Genomic DNA, 25,055 nt, shown 5'->3' with positions numbered 1-25,055 from the left:
AGTGATTTTTTAATACTATAAATGATTTTTCAGATTTTTAAAATTGTTTCCAAAAATTTGCCAAATACATAATTTTTTTTTAAAAACATTTTTTAAACTAAAAACACTTTCTAATATCACTGTTAAATAGACTCTTAATTTGATTCAATATTTACTATAATACCTAATTTTGTAATATTTTCAAATATTAATAACCCATGACATTTTTTAAAATCCATGTAAATTTAAGAAGTTCATAATAATTTGACCCACCAAAATTTTAATCTTGCAAATGCGGTATTATTTCATATTCATCAATTACTAATTCTTATATATATACAAGGAAGATTTCTCAACTTCCCTTACCATTTCATATCTATTTTGAGTTGTTACGTATATGATCAGTAAGTAATAAAGAGTGGATACAAAGAAGATTATATTTTGAGTCATTCCCTTCACCATTGATTAAGCCAACATTACATCCTTTTACTATTAATTAAGCCAATGCTACAACTTCTTCTCTTATTTTGTCCACTTCACTTAATGTCTTGGGCAAAAAGCCAAACAAAACTCCATTATCATTAATGCAGTGTAAGGATGAAACTAACCATCCTTCAAACTTCTTACTAGATTTTGCTATTTCAATGCCATATATGACAGGTTGGTTTTACATCAACATTTGTAAAACCATTCTCATCCTTCTTCTACCCAACTTCTAAATCCATACATCTCTATAAATTCCAAATTTCTCGAGTTTGCCCACATGTATAATCTTTCTCCCCAACACACCCATGGCCGGCTCTCATTTTTTGCTTGGTGGGGCAATGTTCACAGCTCTCTTGCTCTTAGGCTTAGCCAGCAGTCAGACGGGATGGTATGATGCCCATGCAACGTTTTACGGTGACATGCAGGGCAACGAGACGATGCGTATGCTTGTCTTCTGCATTAATGAAAACCTAGCTTGCTTCTCTCCTAATTATGCACATGAAACATGAGATATTAATCGATTTGTGATTGGGTGTTGCAGAAGGTGCTTGTGGATATGGTGATCTCTTCAAACAAGGATACGGACTGGAGACCACGGCCCTGAGCACAGCGCTCTTCGACAATGGCCTTAGCTGCGGAGCATGCTTTGAGATCAAGTGTGTGAACGACCCACAATGGTGTATACCCGACGCTGGCACCATTACAGTAACTGCAACCAACTTCTGCCCTCCTAATTACAGCAAGCCGACGGGAAACTGGTGCAACCCTCCTCTGCAACACTTCGACTTGTCCATGCCCATGTTCGTAAGGATTGCCAAATACAAGGCCGGGATCATTCCTGTGCAGTACCGTCGAGTTAGGTGCCATAAGAGAGGAGGGATCAAGTTTGAGATCAAGGGGAATCGGTATTGGGTACTTGTGTTGGTGTTCAATGTTGGGGGCGTTGGGGATGTTTCCAATGTCAAGATTAAGGGCTCCAACACCCAGTGGCTTCAAATGTCGCGCAACTGGGGACAGAATTGGGAGGTCGGGGTGGTGCTGGTGGGGCAAAGCTTGTCGTTCCAAGTGACCACAAGGGATCAGAAGATGGTTCAGTCCGATAATGTTGCACCAGCTGATTGGAAATTTGGTCAGACATTTGAAGGGAAATCAAACTTTTAGCAGTCTTCTTACGTCTTTGGGTCATCCCTTTCTTCGCTGCACCATAGGCCATAGGTTGAATAAAGGTCTATCATCTATGTCTGTGGATAGGTTGACGATCAGATTGCTTTGAAGATGGCTTTCTCAGCAGCTGCCACCACTTCTTTTTGCCTAGTTGCCTCTTGTTTTTTTTTTTTTTAAATAAAATATTTTCATTTTTTTTTTTGTTTTTGACTTTTCAAAATAAAAATAGTAAAAAATAAGAACTCCTCTATTCTATTTTCTTAATGCTTAAAGAAAGTCAAATAATCCACCGAATGGATTTTCAATAAATATTCTTCAACTTTTTGGCCCTTCTACAAAATGATATTATGTTTCCTTTTCTTCTCCATTTTGTATTGGAAACAAAATGGGTTATTTAATTTGGCTTCCCAAAATTGGTTTTTTGGATTAAGGGAAGGGAAAAGTGGGTTTTTACTCCATAATTTAAAAACATATAGAAAAAAATTCCAAATTTTATAAATCAATTTTATTTTCATATATTTTAAAATATATACAATTTTTTATACGTCAAATAATTATTTATTGGAATTACTATTTTACTTATCAAGTTAATAATATCAATTGACAATTCTTTTTTTATTGTGAGAACGGATTTGATATTAATAAAATAAAAAAAAATAAAAAATAAAAATAAGGTTATTATAAAAAAAAACCCTTAAAACTAAAAATATAAAAATAAAATATTAACTTTCATTTCGCTAAAACATATTAGTAGAAATTATAGATATCGAGACAAAGTTGAAATATAATAGGAGTTAATATTTTTTTTTAATTTTAAGTTTTTTTTTGTTTTAATTGTATTTATTTTTTAAGTATTATAGTTTTAATTGTATTTTTAAAATTTCTTATTTTATTATTATTGTCAATTAATAAATTTTTTTATTCAATTTTATTTATAAAAAAAGAAAGAAAATAAGTGGATTTATATAATACATGATATAAATTTATTATTAATTAAGGAATTGAAAATATTTTATTTATCACTTGAAGATCACAATGATTTATGTCACATATTATATAATAAAAATTTATAATATATTTATTTGTAAGATGTTTTTGTCAAATTAAAATGATAAATTAATTTTTTTTAACAATTTTTTTTAACATTATTAAGTAAAAAGATATTTCAATAAATAATTGTTTTACTCATGAAAAAATGTGTGTATTTTAAAATACTTTTAAATGAATGAAGATAAAATTAATTTATAAATGTTATAATTTCTTCTCTTTTTTTAAAAAAAAAAAAAATTAGTGAGTCAAGACCCATTTTCCCGAAATTTAGTTTACTTATTTTGAAATTTTATTATTAGGAGAATAAATTTTTTTCTATATTTTATTTTAGGTTTTTAATATCATGTATTTTTTACACCATGACTTATTCCCACAAAGATTTTTCCGTGTACAAGCATATCATTCTATTTCAAGTTCTTACTAGATTTATCCAACTTATGAATGACAAATAGCAAATTAAACAAATACAAACTATCCACTCATCCATTAATGTTAGACAAGACAAAATTATAAAACTGGTTATCTCCAATTCAGTATTAATGACAATGACAAGAAAAATGCTACAATTAATATTGTTAAAGACAATGCTTCATTCTTCATTGACATTATAATTGCTCTTATTAGGTATGAATTAATAGGAACCCGTTTAGCCATGTTTTAAAAAAATGCTTTTAACTTAAAAATTTTTGTTAATGAAAAATAAAAGTTTGTTTGACGGTGATTCTGGAAATGTTTTTAATGTAAAAAGTGTTTTTTTTTTTAAATAATATTTGATAAAATTTATGAAATGCTTTTAAAAATTTGAAAATTTATTTATAATTTTGAAAAATCTCTTGTAGTATTTTTTAGATAATTATTTTATAGGTAATTTAAAAAAAAACATTTTTGGATAAAACATTTTCATTACTAGATGTAGTAAAAGAACTTATGGTTTAGATGGTGATACAAATAGTGGAATAAAGTGCTACGCTTTGAGACTAGTAGTTGAATCTATTTTTGTTCTTAATGATATTTTCTATTGTATAATATGATGTTATTTGTGGAAGCAAAGACGATAGGTCAAATCATCGCTAATAATAATTATTATAATGATTATTAAAATCAATTATTATTTTTATTTGATCATAATCATAATACCAAAAACATCTCATAAGGCACATTTTTATCTTATTAAATGCATGAATTACACCTTATAAAAATGAGTCATATTCAATTAAGAGTATGTTTATTATTGATTTTAGGAAGTGTTTTTACCTTTTTTAAATACTTAAATTTTTTATCTTTCAAGCATTATAAAGGTTGAAAATACTTATAATAATAACTATCAAATGCACTCTAAATTTGTCATAAATAAATTATAAGCTTTTTGTATCGGAAATGAACTCCAACAACTAGTCATTATTCCTTTCTGTTGGATTCTAAAGAAAATTTTAATTTTTTATACCATTGTTTTGCTATATTACCCTAAAGACCATCCCATCAAATGAGAAATTATTCAAGTTTTTTTTTTATAACAATAACTAATGTTTTAAAAATCGGATTGATCATTAAATTAAAAAAATTATTGATTTACGGTTTGATAGTTGGATCGATAGTCAAACCGAGAATGTTATAAATATATAATTTATATTTTATTAAAATAAAAAATATTTTTTGGAACATTTGCTAAAAAATATAATTTTATTTAATTTTTTTCAATTTACTTGAGTTTGTAGTAACTTATCTAACATTGCCAAAATAAATGTAAAACGGCGTCGTTTGAAGCTGCAACGCAGCGTTTAATTCGACTGAAGCCCACGAGGGCATTTCAGTCACTTCGATCGAAATGGATGCTTCCAATTTTACCCGTGTCATGGTCACTGCCTAACACATACTCCACTGGCTGGTCCGCGAAACATTTTTATTAGGGTTTTGATTTTTTTTCCTTTACGATCAGCTCCAGTTTCTCCGTCTCAATGGCGCAGGTAATTGATCGCCCTTTTCATCTGTTTGATTTTCCAAGGAAACGGAAAAATACGAAAGACAAGAGGAAATTATAATTCATATGTTCCTTATTCTTTTTGGTTCTAGAAAATGTAGCTTCACTCTATCAAACCGAATTGTTGTACTTAGTTTGGTTCAATTTTTCATGTTATTTCAGCCTGCGAAAAAAATTTAATTCGAAAAGCCTTTTTTCCCCTTTTTTCTTTTATTACGTTGTGTAATTGCCACTAGTTTGCAGTTTCTTGCCAAATTTCAAATCACGGTTTTGATTAATTGAATTTAGAAGGCTAAGAATTTCTTTATCTGATGATTGAACGAGCCCTATTGTTTGTGTAGAGTGATGTTCTTGATTTTACTTTCGTTTTCAGAATTTTGGTATGGAACTTGCTAATTGATATCAATACTAGTAAGGAATGCTCGTGGGTGATTGGTCGTTTAGAGGATAGGTAATTTATTTTATAGCAGGATACGAGGTTACATCTATCAACTTAGATTGGAAATAATCCACAGAGAGTTTCTGTGTGTAGTGGGGAGTCCAATAGGAAGATACATTTGGTCGGGTAGGATGTAGGGTGTTCTAAGAAGAATAAAGAGGGTGGGCTTAAGGGAACATGAGGCAGGTTGATTGATGGCTTCAAAGAGGGTATGAAAGATATGCAAGGGATGTGTGAACATTAGCTAATGATGGCTATTAAAATGAGATATGGTTCTTGAATAGGAAGACATTAAGTTTGGTATTGTTAGGGTGTGGAGATATGGGGTTCTGGAACTTTGGGTAATGGACTAGATCTCAAACTCTAGTGGGTTCTTTCCACACTGGTGAATCTCCCTAATGCTGTGTTTGGAACCAAGTCCTGAAGGAGAAGAATTCAATTAATGGAATTTGAAATCAAAGGAATTGGATTACAATTTCTTTCTCATTTTTGGTATAAGAAGAAGTTGAATCTTTTTAACTTGTTTTGTGTTTAAATAAAATCAATTATAAGAAACAAATAAATCAGTTACAACAAATTGTAAAAATTAAAAGGTTAGTTTAAGAAAAATAAAAGAGAAGTAACCCACATGAAGTTCTTAATTCATTCAAAATAAAAGTTAGGTTTTTTTTTGATAGATGAAAAGAAAGATATATTAATAAGGACTGCCAAAAGAGCAATCTATGGTATACAAAATGTATACACCTACCGCCAACAAACACCATGATAAGCCAAAGTTACAAAATAAGAATGAATTAGGCTAACCCATCCTCACCTAGAGCCCAACCAATTTATAAAACTAAAAAGAGTTAAAGGAACATCATCTATACACCCTTTTACTTTTGACCAAAGAAAACAAACAAAAGAACTTTTTAGACTTTAGATTAAAGGCTCTTTCCTGTCAAAGGCGATTCTATTTCTTGCCTTCCAAATCATCCAAAATAAGCATAATGGACCCACTCTCCACACCTTTTTGCGCTTCTTGTCCACAAACGAACCATGCCACCCTAACAAAGTATCTCTAATTGACGATGGTAGCTTCCAAGACACCCCAAAAAGGACAAAAAGCAACTCCCACAAGACTCTTGTCTTTACACAATGGACAAGGAGATGGTCTATGGATTCTTCCTCAAAATGACAAAAAACATCGATTCACCAATGACCTCCCCATTTTCTGGTCTTGATCCAAAGTAAAGACTTTTCTCCAAGTTGCCTCCCAAGCAACGAAACCGACTCTAGGTTGCGCCCACGTCTTCCATATGTTGCTCCAAGGAAAAGAGATCGATTTCCCCAACTCCAAAGCAGTATAGAGCGACATCACAGTGAACTTCCCATTCTTTGTCTTTGTCCAAAGCGCCCTATCTTCCTCATCCCTATGCACCCTCAACCCATCCAAGCATGAAAGAAACCTCTCCACACTTCCCACTTCCCAATTATTGAGGGGTCTAGAGAAATAAGGGCTCCAACCCCCCTTCCTAGGGACAGAAGAATCTCACACGTCCTCCATTCATGCATCCTTAGAACTTGTTAAGGCAAATAAGGACGAAAAAGATCTACACAAAGAGACATTCCCACACCACTTATCCTTCCAGAACTTGACCCTCCGCCTATTACCCACCAAGAAAGGGATCCTACTACTCACAATACCCCACTTCTTCCTTATGGTTTTCCAAACACCAACACTAAATCCCTCCCTTATCTCCCTAGAACATCACTCCCTTTCTTCTTCCCCATACTTCCCATTGATAACATGATTCCAGAAGGCCCCATTTTCAATAGCAAAATGCCAATTCCACTTGCTTAGAAGAGCCTTATTAAGAGTGGAAAGATGCTTCACACCTAAGCCCCCTTTCCTCTTGTAAAGGCAAACTGTATCCCATCACATTAGATGTAGTTTCCACTCAAGAGCTCCCCCACCCCAAAGAATGTCCCTTTGGATCTACTCTAATCTCAATCTAATAGACCTTGGGATGCATAATAAGGACATAAAATAGACCTTGGAATGGAACTCTTGTGTGCAGCCCAAATTAAGCTTCTTTGCATGGGAGGCTTCATGGGGGAGAGTTCTAACCTTGGATCGTTTGCAAAAGAGAGGTTGGGCTTTGACAAATAGATGTTTTTTATGCCATACATGTGAGGAGTCAATTGACCACCTCCTCATTCATTGTGAAAAAACAAGGGAAGTGTGGATGTTGCTCCTTTCTTTTTTTGGAGTTTCTTGGGTTTTTCCTCTTTCGGTAAAGGAAACCCTTTTAGGATGGAGGGACTCTTTTGTGGGTAAGAAGAGGAAGGTGGCGTGGCGATTGGGACCGTTATGTTTGTTTTGGGTCATATGGAGGGCTAGAAATTCAATTGCTTTTGAGGATTGCGTGTTGTCCATTCAAAGGTTGAAAGTTTTTTTTGTGTATTTACTGTGGTCGGAAACCAATTTGTGAATAAAAGATGGTTCTTCGACCTTAATAGATTTTATAGATTGGGTGTGTTTGCGATAAGGGAGAAGGTTTTTTGTTTTTTTCCTTGTTGTATGGGCCCTTTTGTAAGGGGGTGAGTTCCCTTATTATGTAATTCTGTGGGTCACTATTTTAGTGCCTCTTTGCAATACAATCTTATATTTATTGATAAAAAAATAATAATAAGGACATAAAATAAATGGGCAAACTAGACAAGCTGCTTTAAATAAATGTAATTCTCTCTCATTTAGAGATGTAGTGTCTCTTCCACATGACCAATCTTTTTCGAAACCTCTCTTCCACACCATCCCAAACCCCAATAGACTTAAATGGGGCACCCAACGAAGGCCCAAATAAGAGGAAGGGAGCCCACCCATCTTACAACCAAGCTCAAAAGCCAAATTCTCAATATTGTTCACCTTTCTCGTTGAAATTAACTCACTCTTATCCAAATTTATTTTCAAACCCGATAGGGCCTCAAACCACATAAGCAACCGACTTAGATAAGTCATATGCTTCTCACAGGCTTCACAAAAAACTAGGGTGTCATCTGTAAACAACAAATGAGAAATATTAACCCCTTCTCTACCCTTGCCCCTCATTTAGCAACCCTTTAAGAAACCCTCAGTGATTGTCTTTTTTATTAAACAACCGTGCACCTCCATAGCCACAACGAATAAGTAGGGTGAGAGGGGATCCTCCTGTCTTAAGCTTCTAGAGCTTTGAAAGAAATTAGTTGGGGTACCATTAACCAAAACAGAGAAGCTTGTTGTGGAGACGCACCTTTTCATTCACCTAATCCACCCTTCACCAAATACAATCTTACGCAAAACCAATAGCAAAAAAGCCCAATCCACATGATTATAAGCTTTCTCTATGTCAAGCTTGCAAAGAATGCCACAATGATTACTTTTTTAGAATGGAATCAATGGCCTTATTAGCAATAGGTGAAGCATAAAATTTTTTTCTTCTCTCCACAAAAGCATTTTGAGCCTATGAGATCACTTTTCCAACCACCTTTTTGAGCCTATTGGCTAACACCTTGGCTAACCACTTTACAATCTGCCCACTAAACTGATTAGTCTAAAATCCCTCAAATCCTTTGCCCCACTTTTTTTGGAATTAATCCAAAAAGGTTGCATCCAAGCTTTTCACAAAACTTCCGTGCTTGTGGAACTTTCTAAAGAAGCTCATAACTTCATTCTTCACAAAATCCCACGAAAACTGCCAAAAAGCCATTGGGAAGTCATCCGGTCTTGGTGCTTTATCATTGCCATGACCCAATAGAGCCCCGTGGGGAAAAACTTTAACTTTAGACCAAATCTAGAAGAGGGGTTGGGCTTTAGCAAATAGGTGTTATCTTTATCATACAAATGAGGAATCCCTAGATCACTTACTTCTCCATTGTGTAAAGACAAGGGCTTTGTGGGAGATGTTCTTTTCTCTTTTTGGAGTTTCCTTCTTCGATTAAGGAAACCCTCTCGAGTTGGAATCGGTCTTTTGTGGGTAAGAAGTGCAAGAAAGTTTGGAAAGTCTGCTCCTTGTGCATTTTTTGGACAATTTGGAAGGTAAGGAACAAAATCACCTTTGAAGATGACGTGTTGTCCATCCAAAGGCTAAAAGGTTCTTTTGTGTAATTATTATGGTCAGAGACTAAGTTGTTTGTAAAAGATGGTCCTTCGACGTTAATAAATTTCATTGATCGGGTGGGTTCCTTTTGAGGGAGAGGTTGTCTCTTGTATATCCTTTTGGACAGTTTTTTGTTTCAGCTTTAAGAGGGTGAGTGTATCTCTCTTGTATTTCACGGGCTGCTATTTTAGCATAATTTTTTAATACAATTATTTTTCTTTACTTATCAAAAAAAAAAAAAAAAAGTCCCAAACACCTCCTCCTCTTAAAAAGGCTCCTCTAGCCTTGCTGCCTCCTGCACCCTTAAGCTCTCAAACAGCAACCCATCTATACTGGACCTCCAATCCCCTGAGTCAAAAAGTAGCAATTGAAAGGCTTGGACCACCCTTTCCTTGATATCAGCCTTCTCTGTGAGCCAAGACCCATTTATCTTGATTTTGGCTAGCGAATTCCTTTTCTTGTGTGTGTCGGCCATCTTATGAAAAAACTTGGTATTTTTATCCCCTTCCTTTAGCCACACTTCCCTTGATTTTTGTCTCTAAGAAATTTCTTCCATCAAAACCCATTTTTTAAACTCCTCTTTAGCTTCATTTTTGGCATTCCACCCCTCCAAAGATAGAATACCAGACCTATTCTTAGAATCCCAGAAGGCCATCTATTCCATAGCCATTGCTTTTTTGAACTGAATTTTTCCAAACACATCTCTATTCTTGTTTTTCAGGTTCGACTTCAAAGCTTTCAACTTGCTACCAAAATGAAGCTTGTAGACCAGCTAAACCTGTACCCCTCTCACCAGCTTTTCAACAAGTCCTTGAAGCCCTTTTCTTTCAACCACATAATCTTGAATCTAAAAGGAGTTGTTCCTTTCTTCACCCCTCCCCTATCTAGAATAATAGGAGCATAATCAAACACTAGTTTAGGGAGAGCACACTGCACAACCACACCGAAATGACACTCCCAATCCTCAGACATGATGAAATAATCCAACCTTGACTTGGCTTGATTATTCGGACCCTCGCTCTAAGTAAAAGGCCCCCTAAGCAATGATAAATCTTTCAACTCTAAGTCCTCAATTACCTTAGAGAACCTGTTCATGGTAGTTGATAGTTTACCCCCTCTATCATGCTCAAGTTAGAAATCTAATCATATTGAAGTCACCAGCTACACACCAAGGGTCACTCCAAAGACCCTTAATTGCCCCCAGCTCTTCCCAAAAGTCTTCCCTTCCCTCCTTAGTGTAGGACCATGCACTCCTGTGAAAATCCAACAAAATTCATCCTCATAGTTTTTGAACTTGCACGAGATCGAGAAATTACCCACTTCCAACCCTATCAACTGAAGCACCCGATTATCTCAAAACACCAATACTCCACCTGCAATACCCCTTGAATTCATTGCTCCCCATTCTTGACATCTATCCACATTGAGGCTGCACACTATCCTAACATTCATCTCTTGGATCTTTGTTTTTTGTAAACACACTAAGTCCACCCTTTGAGGCTTAATCAAGGCTTTAATAATCTTTCTTTTTTCCTTGTCGTTTGCCCCTCGAACATTCCATGATAGAATTCGTAAATTCATTTGGAGCCTGAAATAGTCTCTACAATTCCCTCTTGCTCCGCAAAAATTGACTAAGCACTCAAGTTTTCTCAACTCCCTCTCAAACTTAGAAGATCCTACTTTTTTCCTCCTAGCACTCACATTTTCCTTCATCTCTTTTCTTACTTTCATCTTTTTCATCAAATTCAGAATCTCCCCCTCAAACCCCTTAGAAGGCATGCCCAGAGCCTAACTAAACTTTGCCAAACAGCTGGATGCCCAGCAAACTGAGTCCCTTCCCTCGTAGATGACAGTCCTTCCCCCATCCTCCTTGCTGACAAAGTCCCACCTACTTTGTCAACTACTCCTACCTTTGAAGAAGTTGGACCACCAACCATCGTCCCATCAACCACAATGATCCTCAATGGGTCCACAAATGCCTTACCATTTGCAACAAAATTATCCACACACCCTACGACATTGCTATTTATTGCATCCAAGGCCCCTTTGAGAAAAGAAAAAGGAGAATCCCGCCCCCCTAAGAAGGAAGAAGACTAAAAGGAATCAATTGAGTACTTGGATGCCTCTTCCAGCAGGGCTTCATTTGTCGGCAAAGGATGTCGGGGCTTTGATGCCTCACCTGCCTGCAAATCTTGACACATCCCTTCCCCGACAAGATGCTCCTCTGTCTAAGTCTTCCCCGTTATAAGGGGCTCTCTAGAAGATCTAGCCCCTTTTAAAGACTGGATACCCTTAGGCTGGCCCATTACCTTATTTATAGACCCAATGGGTTGTCTCTCAGTCTCAACAGACCAAAGCCCACAGTCCTCTCTCTCTCCCTTGGCCTGACCCAAAGAAGATAAGTTAGAGGCTTCCAGCCTCTCGACCTCCTTCACAGCCTCAAGGCCCAACACAATGGGCCTAAGCTCATTCTCTCTCTATAAGGCCATAGGGGGAGCTTTGACTGATGTCCCACTTTGTCCTCCAGCTAGACTCCTTGTCCCATTTCTTCTCCAAGGACTTTCAACAGTGCCTTTAGTAGAGATGCTAGAGATCACCATAGCTTTACGACACCTTTCTCCACCTTCACTCAACACGATCTCCTCTGCAGATTGTACTATCGGTTGTCTCCAACTCATGCTCTTCCCAACGCCTGTAACATCATCACCCCTAAGCTTTCTCACTCCCCTACTTCTGCTACTCATCGAAGCCACAACCAACACCCATGGTGGAACCTCCCACCATAGCTGGATCGTAAGGCAAGACAAACCTAGTAGTGAACTAGGCAAGTCTCTTCCCTCTGATTTCACCAACACCCTCACCCATTGAAGTGGAGAAAAACTGGCTGTATCTTTATCCATTGCCATGAACCCTCCACAACAATCACCAATCTTCCTGAACGCCTCCCTGCTTCAAAAGTGCAGAGGGAGACCCACCAACCTAACCCAAACTTACTTGGCATGTGCATTTTTTCGAAAGCACCCCACCTCTGGACCCCACCTTTCCATGTGCAGAATATTCTCCTTAAAGCGTTGAATCCCCTTGTGTAGTACCCTTTTTGCCTCAGCTTTGTTCTCAAACATGAAAAGTAAGAGACCACCGTCTAACCTAGCAACATTCAACCCCCGTTTCAAGTTCCAATGATAGGCACCCCAACTTCTCAACAAAGCAACCTTTGAAACTGAACCGGAAACCTCTCCCCACCGCCCAACTAGACACCACCCAAGCTGTTCCTCCCTGACCATTGTTTCCCTTACCCCAATTTGAACCCAAATAGCCTCTCCATAACGTCCAACCTTTTCTTTAGCAACCTCCACTAAAGATTGATTTTGTTTTTGCCAAAGCACCACAAGAACTCTTCTCATTCCCAGCACCACCAAAGCCAGGAACAAGCGTCGATTTAGGGCGGGTGACAATGCCAAGGGTGCGAAGCCTCTTTGCTAAGGTAGCCCATCCTCCTACAAAACCCTTACCCTCCAGGAACACTAGACAAAACTTCTTCACTTCCAAATTCCAAATTGAGCACAAAATGAGCCTACCCATCTCATTAGACCGGCGTTCCATCCTATACTTCCTTCCCCCATTCTCTCAGCCATTCACGAGCCTCTTACCACTATCCTTCCTAGAACAAACTTCCACGCTTTCCAACAAACATTGCAGACTAAGCTCTCCAAACCTTATCCATGAAGAAAAACCTTTACTTCTCTCCGAAGTAACTCCTCTTAACTTCCCTTCGCTCACCTCCACCAAGATTTTGAAAGACTTAGTATCCACCACAAACCAGCTCTTAACTAGTTTTACTTATACTAGTTAAAAAAATATTAAATGAATGTGTTAATTAGGATGATAAAATAGTTTCTAGTTGAATCCCTATATTAGCTTACTGTCAATTATAAAAATAAAAAATATAATTGAAAAACACATGCAGGATGAAAATTCAAAATTCACACAAATATCCATACCAATTTGAATTTTTTTTTTTTTTTGAGATGACTATATTATTTGAGAAGTATCAAAAGTAAAAAAAAAATGATGATGGTGATGATAATGAATGCAATAAATAGAAGACAATGAAAGAAAGTACATTTATATATATATTTTTTGATAAGTAAAAGAAGTATATTAAACGAAAAGAGGAAACACCAAAAACCGGTGCCCTCTAGGTATACAGGGAGTATACACACCACCTTCCCTAACTAGGAGCCTAACCAGTCTACAAAACTTACAAGAGAAGAATGACTCTCTGCTAGGGAACCCCTGACCCAAAACCAAAGATTACATACAGAAGAATATTTCAACCTTTGAAGCGAAAGGTCCTCATCCCCAAACGCTAACCTATTTCTCTCCTTCCAAACTGACCAAAAAATACATAAAGGCGCCATCTGCCAAGACTTCTTGCGTCTTTTTCCCACAAACCCTCCATTCCACCCAAGAAGGGTTGTCTTCACTGTACATGAAAGAGTCCAAGATATTCCAAAAAGAGAGAAAAGGAGGTTCCATAGGACCCGCGTCTTGACACAATGCAGTAAAAGATGATCCACTGTTTCTTCTTCAGATAGACAGAGGAAGCACTTGTTTGCCAAAGAGAACCCCCTCCTTTGAAGTTGCTCCTGTGTTAAAACTTTACTCCAAGAAGCCTCCCAAGCAAAGAAAGCTACCTTGGGAGGCACTCTTGCCCTCCAAATTCTTTCACTAGGGGACAAAGAAAGGCCCCCCAGCTCCATCATAGAATAAAGGGATCTGACAGAGAAAACCCCATTATTTGAAGCTGTCCATATCACTCTATCTTCCTCCTCCCTTTGAACCCTGAAAGCTTGGATCTTCTGCAACAACCGCTCCACCAAATCAATCTCCCAATCGTTAAATGCCCTTGCAAAGAGAGGAGTCCAACCAATCCCATCACCAACAGGATTCCACACCTCCGAAACCTAAGCATTCTTCGACATGGACATGGAAAAAAGAGATGGGAAGGACTCACAAAGAGGCCCATCACCACACCACTTGTCTTTCCAAAATTTCACTCTTTGCCCATTACCCAAATGGAAAACTACCCTGCCATCAAACAGCCCCCACTTCTTCCTAATTGCTTTCCAAAGACCAACTCCGTTTCTTCCCATCACATCCCGAGTACACCAGCCCCCCTCCTCTACGCCATACTTGAGGCTAATTACACTCCTCCACAACGGATCTCTCTCATTAGCAAACCTCCAATTCCACTTACACAAAAGGGCGTTATTCATCAAAGATAAATTTCTCACCCCTAGTCCCCCTTTTCTTTTCTCCAAGCATACCAAGTTCCATCTTACAAGGTGAGGTTTATGGGCTAAAGTTCCCCCACCCCACAGAAAATCCCTTTGAATTTTCTCCAATCTCAACCTCACTTTTCTAGGCAAATGAAAGAGAGACATCAAATAAATAGGCATACTGGACATAGTGCTTCTAATTAGGGTGAGTCTTCCCCCTTTAGATATGTACTGCCTCTTCCACATAGCAAGCCTTCTACGAAAACTCTCTTCAACCCCATCCCACACCGCCAAAGAGTTGAAAGCTGCCCCAAGGGGCATTCTCAAATAACTAGAAGGGATCCCTCCCACTTTACACCCCAACTCCAAAGCCAAACCCTCTATATTCAGCACCCTTCCAACCGGGATCATCTCACTCTTCTCTAAGTTGATCCTCAAACCCGAGCACGCCTCAAACCACATGAGAAGCCAACTTAGATAAGTCATCTCGTCTGAAGAGTCCTCACAAAAAACCAACGTATCATCCGCAAACAACAAATGCGATATATGCATCCCCTCACCCCTTCCACCACTCACCTTCCACCCAGATAAGTAACCCCCACTAATAGCCCTTCTCATCATACTACTAAAAACCTCCATGGCGATCACAAACAAATAAGGGGAAAGGGGATCTCCTTGTCTTAGCCCCCTCGTGCTTTGGAAAAAACCGGATGGAGACCCATTAACTAACACGGAAAATTTCACTGTGGAAATGCACCAATCAATCCACTTTATCCATCTCTCTCCAAACCCCATCTCTTTTAAGAACAGCCAACAAAAAACTCCAGCTAACACGGTCATAAGCCTTCTCTATATCCAACTTGCATAACACCCCTCCCGCATTGTCTTTCAACCTTGAGTCCACAGCCTCGTTTGCAATCAGCACTGCATCCAAAATCTGTCTACCCTCCACAAAGGCATTTTGAGACTCTGAGATCACTTTCCCCATCACCTTTTTAATTCTATTAGCCAACACCTTGGCCAGCAACTTGTAGAGGCTGCCTACAAGGCTAATGGGCCTGAAATCTTTCAAATCTTCAGCTCCTCCCCTCTTTGGGACTAATACAAGGAAAGTTGCATTAAGAGATTTTACAAATCTGCCCCTCTCATGAAATTCCTTGAAGAATCCCATTATTTCAGCCTTTACTAAATCCCAACTGAACGACCAGAAGGCCATGGTGAAGCCATCCGGGCCGGGGGCTTTATCCTTGCCTAGATCTGAAAGTGCCACGAACACCTCCCCTTCCGTAAAGGGAATTTCCAGCCCCACAACCTCACAACTGTCTAATCTCAAGAAGGGCAGCCCCTCAACACCAGGACGCCATCCTCCTTCTTCAGTGTACAGATTATTAAAAGCACCCACCACACTATTTTTTAAATCTAACTCCTCCGTATGCCAACAATCATCCACTTTCAGCCTTAACAACCAGTTCCTTTTGCTATGCGCGTTCGCCATCCTATGAAAGAATTTGGTATTATTGTCCCCCTCCTTCAACCACAATTTCCTTGATCTCTATCTCCAAGAAATTTCTTCCCTCAACACCCATGTCTTATAAACCTCCTTAGCCTCCTTCCTTGCTTCACAATCCTCCAGACTCAAGATTGAGTGATTCTCCACTGCATCCCAGTACACCACCTGGCTAAGAGCTTCTCTCTTCTTAGTCTCAATTACCCCAAAAACTTCTTTATTCCAAGTCTTTAAAAGCCCTTTTAAGGCTCTTAATTTTGCATCCAGGACAAAGCTAAAAGACCCAGTAAAAGATAAACTGCCCCATCACCTCTTCAACTGATCCATAAACCCCCTTTCCTCAAACCACATATTCTCAAATCTGAAAGGAGACGAACCCCTCTTCAAACCTCCACCCTCAAGTAGGATAGGAAAATGATCATAGACTGGTCTAGCAAGAATCCCCTGCATGGCTCCATTGAACATTCTGTCCCACTCATCTGTAACTAAGAACCTGTCAAGCCTAGATTGAGACTGGTTGTTTAACCCCCCTCGCCAAGTAAAGAGACCCCCTTGTAAGGGGTAGTCCCTTAGCTCCAAATCCTCTACCACTTCAGTAAATCTCCTCATTGAAGCAGATAACTCACCCCCCTTACTACGCTCTTTCGGGTATCTGATCATGTTAAAGTCTCCCCCCACACACCAAGGATCTCTCCATAACCCTTTTATTGACCCAAGCTCCTCCCAAAAAACCTCTCTATCCCTTCTGCACACCGGCCCATAAACACCAGTGAATACCCACCTCATCCCATCCATACAATTCTTGAACAGACAAAACACTGAAAATATCCCTTCTTCCACCTCCAACAAATCCACCACTCTGTTGTCCCAAAACACCAGAACACCTCCAGCTGCCCCCTTAGAGTTAATTGCTCTCCAGTCAATATGTCTTCCCACCCCAAGGCTACGAACAATCCCCGTACTCATATCCTTGATTTTGGTCTCCTGCAAGCACACCACGTCCACCTTATTGGATTTTATTATGGACTTAATGATTTTCCTCTTTTCACTATCATTTGCCCCTCTAACATTCCAAGATAAAATCTTTATCTTCATTTAATCCTTGATCCTGAAGCCCCTCCAAACTTGCCTTCATTGGAAGCCAATTTAGTTTTTTTATAGCTTACCGTCCATTCCAGCTTCTTTAATTCCCTACTAGATTTTGACACTGAAGACTTTGTCTTATTATTCTCCCTGTCCTGATTTTTCTTTTCAATTCTCCCCCTCATTCTCCTCAACAGGTATAGGATTTCCTCCTCAAACCTAACTGTCGGCATACCCAAGCAGTGACTAAATTTCGCAAGGCAACTGGAGCTCCATTCTTCCTCTCCGTCCCCACTTCCACCTGAAGGGCCATCGTCTCCACTAATGGGCTTTCTAAAAGCCCTCCAAAAGGAACAATGGCTAGATTGGGCCCATTTGCCTCACCACTCGACGCTCTCGGAGACAAGTTCCTATCTTCGTGGACCGAGAGGTCTACCGGCCACTCTTCACGCGGAGAGTCCCTGCTCCTCGCTTCATCCACGGCCCCAACCAGACCACTGATAACCCCCATCTTCCCCATCACAACACCATTCGACCCCAAGAAAGGAGGAGAAGGAGAAGAAGCCCCAAACCCCACAGAGAAAATAGGGAGTTTGAAGTTACGGGGGTACTTGGAAGCTTCATCCAAAAGCGCGTCATCGGTGGGCTTCAGGTGGCCGAGGGGTGGCTCCAAGCCGTCGACACTACCCACGACCAGAGGATCCTGCTCCAGCTCTGCAAGAGTCCCGACAGACTCGGGGGAAGCCCTAGAAGGGACGGGCTCCCTTAAAAGGACCAAATGGGCCTCAGGCTTAAGAAGCCCAATAGGCTCCTCACGCCCCTTAGCCCAACCCGATAACTTAGGGCAAAGGGAAGACGGGCCCTCAGCCCAACCCGCGTCTTCCTTTGTAAGCGGCCCACCAGCTCCTTTTAAAAGAGCCTCTTTGCCAGCCTTGGGCCCAGGCCCATTCCCTGAGCAGCCCACTATAGGGTCATCAGTCTGCCTACCCCATTCTTTGTCAGCCTTCCTAGTTTCATTGCCACATGCCACCTTCACTTCAGCCTTCCTTTTTTGAAAATCAGCTTGGGGCTCCCGTACTCCAGATTCAGCGCGTGAGGCTCCCCCAATTTCATCCCTAACCTCCCACTCACTTCTTGTCTGCATCCAAGAGCAGGACCCAGCCTGCAACACCCTCGGTATGGCTTCCCACCACAAGCAAAGCTCTCACCTAGAGTTACCAGCCTCCACCTGCATCGACCCTGGCCATTTCATTCTCGAATCTTTGACCAAAATCCGAGCTCACTGCAGCTGAGAGAAGAGAGCCGTTTCCTCATCCACAGCTACAAACCCCCCACAACAATCTCCAATACGCTTGAAAACCTCCCTACTCCAAAGGTGAAGAGGAAGTCCTACAACTCTTACCCAAACTTCCTTAGCATGGCTCTCTTTCCAAGTGCACCCCACTGCCGGTCCCCACCTTTGCAATATAAATTCTCTATCCTTAAAACGACTACTCCCTCTACGAAGGACCATATCAGCTTCCCATTTGTTTTGAAACTCAAACAGCACCAGGGCCCCACCCAACTTGGATATTCTTAACTCCCCTTTCAGCAACCAAACCTCATACGCCCATCTCTTCAAAGAAGGCAATGACGGGATAGACTCAGGACTACCACCAAAACAACCCACCAGGCAACGCCCAAGCTGTTCCTCCCTGTACATTATTTCCTTTTCCCCTAGGTGCACCCTCAAAGAATCCACTGACACACCTTTCTTCCCTTTAACTACTTCTGCATACGAACCTGACTCATTCTTTGAGGTATTGGCATTGCTCTCCTCCTTACCCATGGATGACACACACTGGTAGCTATTCCTCACTTCTGTGGAAGAGACCTCAAGAGCCCTCAAATTCTTAGCCAACAAGAACCAACCCCCTACTAAGCCATTTCCCTCAGGAAATACTAGACAAAACTTTTTCCTTTCCACATCTCTGACCGAGCAGAGCAAAAATCTCCCAGCCACGTTAGAGCGGCATTCTAGTCTGAATTTTCTTGCTCCTTCATCCCAGACTTTTAAAAGCTTCGAGTTAGATTCTCCTCTGCACCAAGCTTCCACACCTTCCAACAGAAGGCTTAAACCTTTTTCTCCAAATCTTATCCAAGAGGAAAGACCTTTACTCCTTTCCCAGATAGTTCCTCTCAGCCTTCCTCTGACCTGTTCAATGGAGATTTCGAAAGACTTAGATTCAACAGTTACAAAGAAGAATAAAAAGATAAGGATGATGATGAATGTAAGTGGCTGTGGAGATTTACCTGTGAGTGGTATATTATATGAACAAAAGTTTGTGAGGGAGTATGGAGAGATGATAGGGGGTTGGTGCTTTAGTGCAGGTAGGGAGACTTTTGCTCGTGTCTTTGGAAACCTGTCAGTACAGAGTGGTGAGACTTTCAAGTAAGATCTGACTTTCTGTTGGTAATGGCTGGTGGACCAAACTTTGGTCAGATATGGTATGTAAAGTGCTTTTTAGGGTCAATTTCTGGTTTCCTTCAATTTAGCTGGTCATAAAGAAGCATGGGTATTAGACCATTGGGACAAGGGTGGGTGTGCCAGGGGTTGCTGGAACCCCACAATTAGATGGGAGTTTTTTTGATCGGCAGATGGAGACAATGGAGCATTTTTCAGCATATCTTTGATGGCCATACATAATGAAAAGAAGAGTTTGTGGCATGGTAAATAAGTGTTCTCACTGTTTGCAACAAGAGGAATCGGCTAACCATGTTCTAATTCATTGTGATGGTAATTGGAGGCTGGATCTATGATCTTTGGTGTTCATCCTCAGAAGCTAAGAGATAGGGTAGCTGGGCAGCTCCGTGGGGCATAGGAGGAAAGGTGGTTTAGAAAATGACCCCTTTGTGCTTGTTTTAGAATATTTGAATAGGAAAAATAGATGAGTGTTTGTAGGTTTGGATTTAAGATGTAGATGGTGAAAGATATATTTTTAAAGTCATTGTTTTCTTAGTTGATTTGTTTTGCTTAGGTTACTAATGTATTATTTCTAGGTTTTGTTGATAGTTGGGGGATGACGTAGGCAAGGGTGGGGTTGTTTGGCTTCTTATTTTGCCTTGGTGCAACTTGTATGCATCATGTGTTATTTTGTAGTGGGGTTGTGTCTCCTTTTTGTTAGGCACCTTTATTAACTCATGTCATCTTAATTTGTCTGTATAAAAGGATTGGTCTTGAACTTATACAAATCATAAAGAATTAATAGACAAGGAGTATGTTAAGCTCACAAACCTTGTTTGCAAATTGGCCCTCATGTAAAGATTATATTGCACCTAATTTGTGTTTTGTGTGCATTGCTTTGTTCAAGAATTGGTTAGGATGGTAGTTATAAGCTGTCATCTATAGCATAAACTATATTATTGTGTGGAAGCTTGTTTCTTTTTTAGTTGGTTCCACTCGTTAAATTTCCCAGATTATCCTATGATGTCAATAGTATCCAATCTATTCAATTGTTGTCACTATTCATTCATTTTGGTGACTACACAACTTGATTTGTTCATTTATTGAATTTATAACATCGTTTGTATTTTTGGGAAGGATTCTCATCCTTCTCATGCACTTCAAGCTTGGTATTAATGAATTTTTGTTTTAGATAAAAAAATATATATAGTATCTTTTATGAAAGGATATGGGTTTATATTTTAAGATTTCCAGTATAAACCTTGCATTGTGCACATTATGGAATGAGTAGTGGCATGTGTTATGCATACATTGTCCAAAATTTAGGTGTAAGTGGAAGAATTGGCATGCATTGCTTTGTTTTGATAGAAAAAAATGTATAGCAAAAAAACTCACTTTAGTTGGGACCTAGGGATTCTAGATGATGGCTGAAAGGAAGGGAATTGACTTCCTCAGCTCTAAGACAGAGAAGAGGGATTTGACAGGGAAAAACACCAATTTTCAACTCCTCCCAAATCATTCTGTTGATAATTTCTTTGCTCACTGACTTATCTTGCAATCTTGAGAAAAAAGACTTAACAATACCTAACTCCTAATCATTAAAGTGTATAGAGAAGCATAGATTCCATTGACCCTCTCCTATTGTCACATTCCATACATCTGCTACCCAAGCACCTTTGGACAATAATGAAGCATACAAGGAAGGAAGGGATAGACACAAGTGCTCATTTCCAGAACTTCACCCTCATACCATTACCTACTAGAAATACAACCTTACTATTGAGAATTCCCATCCCTTCTTGATAGTTTTCTAAACACCAACCTTATACTCATCTTTCACATAATAAGAACACCAACTCCCTTCTTCCTTCCCATACTTCCCATTTGTAACATGTTTCCAAAAAAACATCCTTGTTAGAAATGAACCTCTAATCCTAGTTACGAAGAAGGGCCCGATTAAGAGATGAGGGACTTCTAATGCCCAAACCCACCTTCATCCTATCCATGCATACAATAACCCATTTAACTAATTGAAGCTTTTTCCCTAATGCCCCATCTCCTCATAAAAAGTCTCTTTAAATCTTCTCTGGTCTCAACCTTACCTTTCTAGGGATTGCAACCAAGGACATTAGTAGATAGACATGCTGGATAAAGTATTTTAAATCAACGTGAATCTTTCCTTTTTAGAAACATACTGCCTCTTTCATATTGATAGCCTTCTACGAAACGTTTACTCCATCCAATTCCAAACTGAGCTTGATCTGAATAGAGCACCCGAAGGCAAACCTAAGTAAGTAGACGGAAACTCTCCCACCTTGCAACCCATCTCCATCGCTAACTCCACTACATCCACTACCCCCTTAATTGGGATCAAATCACTTTTATCCAAGTTTACTTTTAATCTCGAGGTTGCTTTAAACAATATGAGAAGCCAACTTAAATGAACCATTTGATCATGGGAATCCTCATAAAATACTTGAGTATCATTTGCAAACAAAAGGTGGGACACCTCAACATCCTTTTACCTCATTTTCCCCTCACCTTAAAACCCAACAAAAAACCACCATCCTTAGCCCTTTCCAAGAGGCAACTTAACACTTCCGTGGCCAATGCAAATAAATACAGGAAGAGGGGTTCCCCTTGTCTCAAACCCCTAGAACCTTGAAAAAATTTGGAAGGGGTTCTATTAACAAGCATTGAAAATCTTCCTGTGGATATGCACCATCTAATCCATCAAATCCATTTTTGACCAAATTGCATCATTTCAGAAATAGCCATAAAAAAAGCCCAATTAACATGGTCACATTCCTTTTCAGTGCTACTGCTGGAGGACCTTAACATGGTCATGCACCATTTAAGCAATGACCTTACTGTCAACAATGTTACTGTAGTATGATCCCTTTTGCTCTTCACCTTGGTCCCATTAATGGGATTTCCTTGGTTACTATGTCATGTTCACACCTTTCCAATTACTGATTTAATTGTTAAAACCTTTTAATTTCAGTATTTATACAATGTAAGTTGATAATTTGGAGGATGAGAAGTCACTTTTATAAATGCATATGGGTTATATTTGAGGATTTGGGCTTGCATAGAATGGCCTTCATTCACAAAAATATTTGGTCTTTTATTTTTTTATTTTCAATTTCTATTCCATTCTCTAGCTACAAGTTCCCAGCTTCTTTTTATTTATTTATTTATATTGATTGTTGATAACCACAATATCCCCATTTCTTCTATTTTGATATTGCTTGAGGCTGGGCCAAACTGGCTCTTCACTAATTAAATAGCATAGATTGATATATAATTGGTTTTAAATCCTCATCTAAAGTGATATGGGGCCTAAAGATTATTTGGCAATCTTACTAAGATATGACTTAGTTCATTGTGTTTGGCATTCTATCATTGTTGTGATTTCTTTACTTTAAGTTCACTTGATTTTCTTCATATATTATCAATTAATTTGGGATATAGAATTGATAAACAACATGAATAGCAAGAACTAAAAATGGGATATCTACAATATCCTAATATATTAGTTTTGTTTTCAACAATATGACCCATTTTTATTGCATCTCCCACAAAAGAGGTTGAAAATGATCCTTCCTCTTTCTTAGTTTTTGTCTTTTGAGGACTTATGATGTTCTTGATGGTTTTCTTTTTTGGTGGATAGCCAAGTGCTTGTTATTCATAGTTTCTTTTCTATATTTGACTTTTTTCTCATTTGGTTTAATTAATTAACTTTGTTAATAATTTTGTCTTGCAGATTAATGATCTATCGGGTAATAATTTAATAGAAAACAGTACATCTCTCTCTCTCTCTCTCTCTCTCTCTATTTTGGAGTTTTAAATCTATTAATGATTCATTCAATGCTTCCTTGGATCTAGAAGAGCATGCAGTGAAAGGGTCAGAGGTTTTTGTTGGTGGTTTGTCTCGTACGATAACTGAAAGCAATATTCGAGAGGTTTGTCATTGTTTACATGTTTGCATTTTATAATTCATGTAAAAGAACTTACATGGAAAGCAACTTTCTTAATTTACTTTTATTTTATTAAAGTGAAATGTGAATATGCATGTTACTTTTTGTAGATTGGCTTTTGAATATGCAAGGATATCCTTTTTTTTTTTTTTTTCAGATCATGAAATTTCAAGGTTGTTAAATGCTAATCATATTTGGTACTCCAACAATAGCTCTAACATGATTTGAACCTTAAATTTTGTAATAGTTAATATTGTTAGTAGCCCACATGCTTATTATAGTTGGTATCTGTCAAGAATTTTAATGTTTTGGTGAAGTTTTTAGGAGATAGCATAAATAGGGTGTTTTACATCCTCTGATGCAAGTTGTAAGCTTGTCAAGCTATCATATTTTTTTTTTGATCAGTAAGAAAATATGTGTATTGCAAAAGAGGCGCTAAAGAAGCGACTCAAATAGATACAGAGAAGAACAACTCACCCCCTTACAAAAGAACCCAAGCCACTAAGAAAGCACAAAAAAAAGCCTCTCCCTTAACGCATACACACCCATTCAATAAAATCTATTAAGGTCGAAGGCCCATCTTTTATCCACAATTTGGTTTCCGACCAAAGTAAATACACAAAAGAAATTTTCAGCTTTTGGATGGACAACACACCGTCCTCAAAAGCAATTGAATTCCTAGTCTTCCAAATAACCCAAAACAAGCATAACGGCCCCAAAAGCCATGCCACCTTCCTCTTCTTGCCCACAAAGGAGCCTCTCCAACCTATGAGAGTTTCCTTCACCGAATGCGGAAAAACCCAAGAAACTCCAAAGAAAGAGAGGAACAAAGTCCACACCTCCCTTGTTCTTTCGCAATGAAGGAGAAGGTGGTCAATCGACTCCCCACACTTTTGACAAAGAAAACACCTATTTGCCAAAACCCAACCCCTCTTTTGCAACCGATCCAGAGTCAAAACTCTACCCCACGAAGCCTCCCACACAAAGAAGCTAATCTTGGGCTGAGCACATGACCTCCTAATAATCTTTGAAGGGAACAAAGCTGAAGAAGCCGGTTGCAATGCTTTATACAAGGACTTTACCGAAAAAACCCCGTCCTTTGATTTCACCCAACTCACTCTGTCTTCCTCATCCACCCTCACCATCTTCCCTTCCAAATAACAAAGTAACCTTCCCACTTCTTCCATCTCCCTATCATTAAACGACCTATTGAAAGTAGGAGTCCAACTTCCCCTCCTATCCCCCTCGGCTGTCCAAACTTCATTTACCCAAGCCTCTTTTGACGTTGCTAATGCAAAAAGTGAAGGGAAAGCCTCACTTAAAGGGCTGGTACCACACCACTTATCTTTCCAAAACCTCACATTCTTACCATACCCCACCTCAAAGCCAAAAAAAGGGGTTACAAGCTGTCCCACCTTATTTATAGCTTTCTACAAACCAACTCCATAAGCCTCCCTTATCTCACAAGATCTCCATCCTCCAATTTCTTCCCCGTACTTCCTCCTGATCACCTGATTCCAAAGTCCTCTTTTTCGTCAGCAAAGCG

General features: G+C 38.9%; 2 protein-coding genes across 4 annotated transcripts in view; both read left to right on the top strand.

The window, feature by feature from the left end:
- Window positions 1–748: 748 nt before the first annotated feature.
- On the top strand, window positions 749–1,893 carry LOC100261723 (expansin-A23-like). The gene is made up of 2 exons (XM_002276604.4): window positions 749–906; window positions 1,007–1,893. The coding sequence occupies exons 1-2, from the start codon at window positions 771–773 to the stop codon at window positions 1,624–1,626; spliced, it is 756 nt and encodes a 251-aa protein (XP_002276640.1). The 5' UTR covers window positions 749–770; the 3' UTR covers window positions 1,627–1,893.
- Window positions 1,894–4,519: 2,626 nt separating this feature from the next.
- The window catches only part of LOC100853981 (uncharacterized), a 68,104-nt gene continuing 47,568 nt past the window's right edge, over window positions 4,520–25,055 (top strand). Inside the window, exons 1-3 of one of the 3 annotated variants that reach the window (XM_010662332.3) lie at window positions 4,520–4,643; window positions 23,296–23,311; window positions 23,421–23,494. In XM_010662332.3, coding sequence (XP_010660634.1) covers window positions 4,635–4,643; window positions 23,296–23,311; window positions 23,421–23,494 — 99 coding nt within the window. In that variant the 5' untranslated portion in view covers window positions 4,520–4,634. Of the gene's footprint in view, window positions 4,644–23,295; window positions 23,333–23,417; window positions 23,495–25,055 lie in introns of all 3 variants that reach the window. The other 2 variants (XM_010662331.3, XM_010662330.3) reach the window with 2 other exon arrangements.

This window comes from Vitis vinifera, chromosome 14 (assembly GCF_030704535.1).
Source record: "Vitis vinifera cultivar Pinot Noir 40024 chromosome 14, ASM3070453v1".
Taxonomy (NCBI): domain Eukaryota; kingdom Viridiplantae; phylum Streptophyta; class Magnoliopsida; order Vitales; family Vitaceae; genus Vitis; species Vitis vinifera.
The sequence above is the reverse complement of the archived record's forward strand: the minus strand, read 5'-3'. Positions and strand labels throughout refer to the sequence as shown.